Below are 9104 nucleotides of genomic sequence, written 5' to 3'. Positions count from 1 at the left end.
TTCTTTGTTTACCAGCCGAAGCCGCACCCATGGGGTGTCCTCTGGGCTCCGATGGGCTCCGGCGCGCCCTCCCGAGGCTCGGGGGAAATGGCGGCCGCGGTTCCTCAGCACCGCCCAGGGGCGGAGCTCGCTCCTTTGCGCGCCAAGCGGGGACAGCGGCTCCCGCCAGGCAGCCATGGCCGCCCCTGTCGTCCCTGGGTACTCGCCCGGCTTCAAGAAGCCGCCAGCGATGCTGCGGCTGAAGCGAAAAAGGCTGCGGAGGAGCGAACCCGCTGCCGCCGCTCCCCCGCCCTGCTGCGCGGCCCCGCGGGCCGCCTCCGCTCCCGCCCGCCGCAACCCCTTCTCCAGCCTGGACAACGCGCCGCGGGCCGCCGGCACCCCCCAGCCGCGGGAGCGGCCACCGCCCCACGGGTCCCCCTCGGCAGCGCCCTTCTGGCAGGTAGGGGTGAGTCCCGGCTCCCCGCAACGAAGTGGGGCCGGAGAGGCGAGGGGAGAAGCGGGGCAGAGAAGCGGTGCCGGCGCTGGCGGCCATCGGCCTCAGCCCCGGCTCGGAGCCCGCTGCCCCGGGGCAACCGGGCCTGGCGCTGGCCCTGGCATCCTGCTGACACCGAACCCAAGCCGTCCCGCTTCCCTGCCTGCAGCGTGCGGTGCTTAGTACCGCTGCTGGAATTTCACTGCGAGGTTGTGTTGGCTTGGTTTTTTAATTATCAACCTGGTTCTTATTTTGTGCCCCATCTTACGCTCCCTTTCTCTTCAGCTTTTAGAGCCTGTTTGTGAAGACAAGCCCGCCAGGAGAGCAGAGCCCTCTGGAAGAACCGACCTCCTCGCCTTAACCGATGTACGGAACGGCACATAGTGCTCCTGAAACGTTTTTAGCTGTTCTCAGTTCACAAAAAAAGCTGAAACTGTTTAATATTTGGTGGCCCATTTCTCTATAAAATGATGTACAGCGTTCAAGAAAATGTCTTAAATTGCCTTGATGTTTACTGTTATGGTGACAGTCTTTTAAATGCCAGCCTTTTGCCTGCCTTCGCTGCTGTTGTAGTTCTAGTTGATAGAGGTTTTTGTCTTCTTCCAGTTTTATTATCATGTTAACTGTAATTCTTATTTTTTTTAGTTTTGTGTTTTGTTGAGATGTTTCTCAAAGTGACGTATCTCCTGCAGTCATTCATTCAGCTGCAGAAAGGGAAGAAACAACTTGACCAGGCACATAGGATAGAGACAATACCTGAAAAACAGCCCTTGAAAGAGCATTTCAAGCAGATAATGTCTAATGTTGTTATGGTTTCAGAAACTTAAGCTCAAACTAACTTAGCAGAGGAGAAAAATGACCTCTGGGAAGCTTCTGACATTACAATCACCAAGAGAGGATAAAATGAAATAACTGTTTTAGCATGGAAATTCTTGTCTTCATAAACTTCAGGCTAAGTTTTCTCTTTTATTTTTTTAATTATTCATTCTTTTATACCTAGTTTATGACTATTGGAAAGACCCCTGAGAAGGAAAACCCTCTCATGCATTTTTATAGACAATATAATGCCATATTTTTATTAGAATCTGTTAGTGACTAAAATAATCAGTTCATTATAAACTTTGGTTAGCAATGAACAGTCAAACTGTGTAACTTGGAATGCAGAAAATCTGTCTGCAAAGGGTTTAAGTACGTCCCTTAACTTAATGTCAGTACTTCCTTAGGATCAAAGTGAGCTCAGCATTTTTGCTGTTGCACTCACTGAATTGGACAAAAAATTGCAGGAGAGGACAGGTTCATCTTGTCTTTTTATAGGCTACTAAACTCAAGACGTTTGATATATTAGCCATAGTCCTGTTTAGTCCTGTGTTTAGTCTGCCTGCCAGGAAGGGTGTATTACATCAACATGAGAGGAGACCTAACCATGCTAAAACATAAATAGGTAGCTACATAGTTGTGGGTTTGTTGTTTTTTCTTTTTCCATGGGTTAACTGGTGCTATTTCTGTTTTCTTCAGGACCTCCATTTACCTGTTGCTGTACCCGAAGTTCCCTCTTCACCAAGACATGAATTTCCTGCAGACTGGAGTATTAAAACACGGCTTCTATTTATGTCTTCCCAACCGTTTACCTGGGCAGAGCATTTAAAAGCACAAGAGGAAGCTCAAGGGTTTGCTCAGCATTGTAGAGCTACAGAAACAAATTTGCCACAGAGCATCCAGGTAACGCTTCAGAGGGCAGCTCAAAGCTCCAGCTTCCAAAAGGAGAATGTGTCTTTGTATTTTTCCTTAAACGTGCTGGCAGTGAAAGTTTGATTGTGTCTTGTTTTGATCTTATTTGCCTTAAGAATAAGGCTCATTTAGACTACTAATCTAATTCCATCTGTGGCTTGTACCCACAGTGGCAAACAGTGGTGAGTGGTCATTTAACTTCAACCACAGAGCAGCTGCCAGTTGCTGGTCATCTTTCTTCAGTCTGGCTTATTCACAAACCCAGGGTTCTTTTTAGTATCTAGTGTAATATTTTTTTAATCCATCACTTGCAGTGCTGCCTGAAGTTAAGTACTACTGTCCTCATAAAATACTTTTTGACATCTAGGAACCAAAACTGTCCACAGAACTGCGTTGTGCCTTTCAGCAAAGCCTCGTTTACTGGCTTCACCCTTCAGTGCCGTGGCTGCAGCTCTTCCCTCGGATTGGCGCAGACAGAAGAATAGCTGGGAAGGCCAGTCCTTGGTCACAGGACGAAGCCTTGCAACAAGTGCTAATGAGTGACTGGTAAGTGGAACCAAATAACTGATGTATTTATTATGATTAAGACAACGGGATTTTAATTAATGCACAAGTTCTTTTCGTTTTTATGAGAAAGCTGGTTTTTTTTCCAGCTAGAATGCTTGTTATTTTGAAGACCAGGCTAAGGAAATAAGTCTAAGGCTAAGGCTACATTCTCACATTAAATGCCTCTTTCCAACCCTAGTTATTGTTTTGGGTAGAATTCCATAAATCCTGTTAGCTAGTTACCTTTGATGCTTCATGTAAAATCACATACTGGAAAGTGAGGATGCTGGTAGAGCACAGCACCTACAGACAGGCCACGTTTCAGAGGAGTGCAGCTTCCTAGACGTGGAGCATGTCTGAAGACCGGAGTAATCCTTTGCTGTGCTCTCAAGCCTCTGCAGTGTACACGTCACTACCACCCAGCCAAATCCAGTGTGATGTGTCAAAAGCAAAGAATTAACTTCAGTTAATTACGGAATTGTTTTATTCTGTTTTGCAGGTCTGTCAGCTTTACTTCCCTCTACAATCTGCTCAAAGCCAAACTGTGTCCTTACTTCTATGTATGTACCTACCAGTTTACTGTCCTGTTCCGTGCAGCTGGTTTTGCGGGAAGTGATGTTATCACAGCGGTAATTTCTCCCACTACTCGAGGTTTAAGGGAAGCCATGAGAAATGAAGGTAAGGTGAAACCAGTCCTGCTAGGATTTGAATAAGTGATGCAGTGCCATTAGCCATGTTACAAAACCATTCATTGCTTTCTTTCCTCCTCTGTTCAAGGCATAGAGTTTTCTTTACCTTTGGTAGAAGAAGGTAGAACCAGAAAACAGAAAAACTCTGAAGTGAATTCGGAAACTGAGGTTGCTAACAGCCTTGAAGTAGAAAGCAGCGGGGAAGATGGAGAGTATGTAATAAGTCTTCTACAATGCTAGAATTCAAGGGTACCTACAGACTCCTGCACATTCGATTTAGAAAATCTTAGGAACTGTTGCCTTCTTAACACTGATTCTGTTTCCCAGGGAACTGGATCCAAGTGATGATGAGCATGAAAGTTTCTCTTGGCTTGAGGAGATGGGAGTCCAAGACAAGGTTAAGAAACCAGATACTATTTCTATTAAACTGTATCCTTTCCTTGCACATCATGATGCTGGAAAGCCCTGCAGATGTTATCTTTTTGTGGTATAGATTTAAGTTTTATAAAAGCTTTTGAGGACTTATTTCCAAATATTAATCCTCACATTACTGCGTATTAAGAGACTCTGTATGTCTTTTTGATGTTTTTTTAAGTATTTCTCAATGCTTCTTTTGAAGGAAAAGCTATTGTGAATTGCTAATGTAACTTTGTAAGATCAGTCTGTTCAGTCACAAACTGATCGTGTCACCTCACATATAGGTTCACTGGAAAGACATTAGATATTTAATGTTTTTCCAAGAAAAGGGGGTGCGTTCAGGTAGGCTCAGTTTACACTTGGAAGTAGTGTGGCATAGCAGGGACACAGCTGTAGACCAGAACAGCTATTCTGTGCACCTGTACGTGTTTCAGAGGGACTGATTAACTCAGGTCTTCCTCTGGTTCCATTTGCATTTGCACTGTCCAGCGCAGCTCCCATTGGCTTTCACCCCAGAGGAATCTCGTTTTGGCTTCCTGAGGCTGCCCTGCAGCAGCACACCGGAACTGGGGACAGCCGGGGGACGCGACTCCTAGTCCAAACTCTGAATGCTTATGGTTTTATGTTTGCTTTGAAGCAAAATTCATATTAAAACCAGGAGTTGTGAAATTCATAGATACTCAGTAAGCTTGACTTGGGCCTGGAAAATGCTTTTTATCTCACAACTTTAATAATTAAATCAGAAGTCAGGTTTAAGATGCTGCTTAATATTTGAAGATGAAATCTGAATCGGTGGGGTTTTTTTGTTTTGCTTGTTTAAATGACCTGATTGTTCAGAGGTGGCGGGGGGGGCGGAACAGAACATTTCTTCTGGAGTTGCACTGCTCTGATTCTTCCTTTGGTGCATCGGTGCTTTTCGCTTCCTCATGGTTTTCCTTTGACTCCAGTCAATACAGTCGTAAGGAGAAGCAAGAGGTGCAGGTGGATCACAGACCTGAATCCCTTGCATTAGTGAAAGGAACAAACACGTTCACTTTGCTGAACTTCTTGATAAACTGTAAGAGCCTGGTGGCTGCTGCAGGTCCACAAGCAGGGCTTCCACCAACTTTGCTGTCCCCTGTTGCTTTCCGAGGTGGAACAATGCAAACGCTCAAAGTAAGTAACGCAACCATCGCTGTTTTCCAGCAAAGAAAGGAATGTTGTTTCTGCATTCCGTAAAATGACTTTGTATAGTTTTCCTCAGATACAGCAGAGTAATTTTTGTTGCTGCAGCCCGGGTTAACACTGTGACTGCAATACAGACCATGTCCTAAATCATCTCTATCCGCAGCCATCTGTGCTGCTACAACGACACCCCAGCATTTCCATTCTTCACATCCTGATACAGAAGAGCTTAAGCAGACTTCCCAGATACTAAAATGGTTCTTAAAAGATTCTCCTGAGATACTGTGAGCTCTCAGAGTATCACAGCTGCTTGCAACGAGGGCACCTCTGAACCATGGCTCACCATCTGCTAACTGTAAGGAGGTGGTGGATACAAAAGGATGTGCTACTCCCAGCCCTCTTCCATCCCAGTCGCTCACACTGTTCTTCTGTAGTTAACTTTCCTAACAGTGTGCAGCATTCCTGCATTACCATAGTTGGTACACCTTAGGAGTTGCTACAAAGACAGTAAGACCATCATAATTGAACAGTAAGTTGACAACTTTCAATAGGACTGTGGCACTGCAGTTTTAAAGTAAATGAAAATGAGGGCTTGATTTGGTGTGTCATTAATCCTGTCTGCTCTTGTCTTCAGGCTCGAAGTATAAATGCCAAAGCCCGAGTTCACTTGGCGTATGAGGAGATATTCAGTCTGGAGATCGTAGGCCCTGTCATGCCTCATGCTCTGCATTCACTGACCATGCTGCTCAAATCTGCGCAGAGGGGAGCGTTCTCCGCTGTATTATACACCCACGAGCCAACTGCTGTGTTTAACACTCACCTTGATGACACAAGCCCTGCCTTAAATAAGGTAAGGAAACTAGCAGAGACAGTCTTTCCTGTTGGGAATAATATCTTTATTACAAAACACGGAATACTGAGTGACACAAAGCTTTCCCCTTATATGACCCAATGACTTGTGATCACTACTGGGCAGTTCTTGTGGCTTGTCATTCCCTCGGAAATTGAATAATTGGGAAAACTAGCTTTGCTAGGGTTCCCCAGAGGTACACAAGTAAACACTGAAAACTACAGGTATTTCAAACAGAATTACCTATTCCACGTCTCTCTTCTTCATGTGAATTTCCACAGGAAACTGTATGCAAAGATCTTCCTGCGTGTGGATTGCACCCAAAGACTTTGGATCAACTGACTCAGTGTCCAACACTGGGAAAATCTTCCATCCGATTTCTGGAACTGAAAGATTATGGCTACAGCTGGAAGTCCTAGGTATGCTGGTTCCATCGGGTGGAAAAGAATGCTCTCTGGTGTGCTGCCACTGTATGTCATTCTGGTCTGCACAGGCAACCCCTACACGGTACCAGGAGGGATACAATCTAGATGAACATCACAGACGATAACTATTGCACATCACCCATCATAAAACACTTCAGAGAACTTCTGAATGCAATTAAGGAAAAGGCCTTCAACATCTCCTTTTCTGTTTTGGAAAGCTTTTTTTTTTTTTTAAATAAAACAGGATTATGCATTTTATTTGCCTGAATCGCTTCTGTGCAACGAAGTTGCTTTGTTTTTCTGTGCAGCAACTTATAACCATTTTGGACAGGTGGAACTCTTGGCAAAACCCCTTCCAAGCCTGCTTGCAGCACCTTGCCAAAAGCTTGGTAGCTACACCTTGCTATGTTGCACATTTTGGTTTAGAGTTGGCTCTGAACTCCACCCAGACGCAAGTCAGATGGACAGAAGCACAGAGTTCTGGCTGCAGCTCAGATTAAAAGGTTAAACTTCCTCAGAACTGCTCAGCCCAGCTGTCTCGTATTCCCATACCCACTTATGTTAAAATGAGCTAGACTTTTAAAAAGCAATTTGTACAAATTATAACCTGAACCAGAACAAGTTGGAGCAGTAAGTTGCACCCCCCGATCAAGAACAGAAAAATCAGAGGCAGCAGGGGGTGCTGATCCAACTCTGAATGTTCATAGCAATAGCAGGGTCTATTAACAGATTTAACACAGGCTGTTTGACTGCAGGTAGTCAAAGCTGTTGTTTGGAGGCATATGTATGTCACTTTTCTACACATCCCTTGGGTGATCAGACTCCTGGAGCAGAGAATACTGAAGCAATACGTAGACTACTGTCATGCTTGTGCACTCCGGGAAGATTTCTATTGCAACTACACACAAAAAATGAAGTGGTGCTCACACCCCAAGGTCAGCTAACCTCACCCTTACTACAGCGTGGTCCTGCTCCCCACGTCAGGATCTGTGACCCTGAAGCAGTACCATTAGACTGCAGCCAGGTTGTACTTCAGGAAACAGCCTGTCAACTTAAAAATGTGGGCACATAAAGAAGTTTCCGCAGATTGAGGCACGGTAAAGGCTTCCTGTGCCTTCCAGTTACTTTACACTGACACCACCACAAGAAACCTACCCCAGTAATAGAGCATGTGTAGAATTACACAGGAATACTTTGTTTACATTTGTTTCTTCACAGTAACTACCATGACGCTGTCATCATAGCGGTAGACTGCACAAGACAACCTCTAGAAAACCTAGATAGAGTCCCTCTTGTGATAGAAAAAGGCACCTTAGAATATTAAATACTTTGATAATATCAAATACTCAATTTCTGGTGGAGTTCAGGGCAGTACAATCCAACCTTAATACATCTTTACACTTTTCCATGACTACTCTAGAAGCAGATTACGGAAGTTTTCCCCTTCCCTTAGTATCAGACACCACGAGTGAAAATGCAGTAACAGCATCATGGGGAATAGAAGACTAGGTTTCTAAAGCAGCTGGTGTGTTCACTACACTTCCATCACTTTGAAGAGTCGCGGTTAACTCAATGCCCTTTTTTCTGGCCTGTGTGCCTCCATCAGCCACAGCCTCTGCCCCAGGGCTTTGCAGTCTGCTGTAAACCAACCTTCACGTCCTTCCCAGCGGTTCTCACAGTCACTGCACACTGATGCACGAACGGGGCGCAGCTTCCCCTCCCGTCACACCGGTGAGCCCTTCCCAAAGCTGCTCCTGAGCTCAGGACCCACAGTTCCAGTGTGGAAACAGCACCCCCTGAGCATGTGCTCCAGGAACAGCCCGGCTTACACAGCACGTGAGCACATGGAACAAGGTGCTGAGAGCAATTCTGTACGTGCCTCTACGGGAACGAAATTTTAATCAAGCCAATAACCATTCTGGTATGTGGACTTGAGCCTGCTTCTAGGAAATACAATAATTACTAATACTTTCAGTTCCACTTTGTATTTTCACGTCCAGCATGTGAGAGTTATAGAGAGACACCAACACCAATTCATAGCTTGCAGTCATTTAAAAAATTCGAATTGCAACTACATTTCTTGTAGTCTACAACTGTGTAATTTCAAATAGTTACCACCACATTCTTTATCGCATGCTTCGCACCATTACCCAAGCTGTCACTCCTCCTGTGCACTGCAAACTGTGGGGTTGAAATCACAGCGTTGCCTGTAATTTCAGCAGCATATTCCAGTTTCTTGCAGCCCTGGGATTCAGTGCTGTTCTTGGCACACACTTGGCTCCAATGAACTTTCCCTATAAAAGTCACAGCACTACACAACATGCTCTGCTGCTCCTTCCACCTAAAGGCATGTTCAGTAAATGCTGCTGCCATTCCAGACACCTTTAGAGCAGTAAGATTGATTTATTTAACCTGCCCAAATGTGGGAATTTTCACAACTATGATTTGTTTGGGAGAGCTAGAGACCACAGCAGTTAATACTTCATATTTTTAAAAGGCAATTTCAAATTTTCTAAGGAATAAGAACTTCAATTTCCTGTTCCTCCAGCCTTAAGTATTTACAATCTACAAATCAGAAGACTGCCAAGAAATTGGTGGAAGCTGGCTGCAAGTTTTTAGGCACCCATTTCAAAATGCTTCTCGCCACAGGAAGTCAGAAGAGCTTTCAGCAAGGTTACATCTAGGAAAGTAATTCTGCAGCAAGAGGAAACCCAACAGCCAAACAGATCACGTCTTCCATCAGCAGGAGCCACAAACTCTTCACCTTTAAGACAGCTGAAGTGCTGCATAAATAACCAGGTTCCAAGAAAGTG

The 9104-nt window shown here is 44.9% G+C and overlaps 1 protein-coding gene across 1 annotated transcript; it reads left to right on the top strand.

Annotated features, from left to right (window-relative positions):
- The first annotated feature begins 28 nt into the window (after positions 1 to 28).
- DONSON (DNA replication fork stabilization factor DONSON) lies at positions 29 to 6519 on the top strand. The gene is made up of 10 exons (XM_065067024.1): positions 29 to 439; positions 758 to 838; positions 1988 to 2191; positions 2568 to 2746; positions 3246 to 3424; positions 3524 to 3647; positions 3763 to 3864; positions 4809 to 5007; positions 5651 to 5866; positions 6148 to 6519. Exons 1-10 carry the CDS (start codon positions 176 to 178, stop codon positions 6283 to 6285), a joined length of 1686 nt encoding a protein of 561 aa, XP_064923096.1. The 5' UTR covers positions 29 to 175; the 3' UTR covers positions 6286 to 6519.
- The last annotated feature ends 2585 nt before the right edge of the window (positions 6520 to 9104 follow it).

This window comes from Columba livia, chromosome 1 (genome assembly GCF_036013475.1).
Source record: "Columba livia isolate bColLiv1 breed racing homer chromosome 1, bColLiv1.pat.W.v2, whole genome shotgun sequence".
Classification (NCBI taxonomy): Eukaryota; Metazoa; Chordata; class Aves; order Columbiformes; family Columbidae; genus Columba; species Columba livia.
This window is presented reverse-complemented; position numbering and strand designations above follow the sequence as displayed.

Excerpts from the sequence above, each read along its gene's own strand:
- DONSON (XM_065067024.1), top strand. The coding sequence starts at position 176 with ATGGCCGCCCCTGTCGTCCCTGGGTACTCGCCCGGCTTCAAGAAGCCG. Across the intron at positions 440-757 it reads CGGCAGCGCCCTTCTGGCAG|CTTTTAGAGCCTGTTTGTGA; the intron begins GTAGGGGTGAGT and ends CTTTCTCTTCAG. Across the intron at positions 5,867-6,147 it reads CAAGCCCTGCCTTAAATAAG|GAAACTGTATGCAAAGATCT; the intron begins GTAAGGAAACTA and ends GAATTTCCACAG.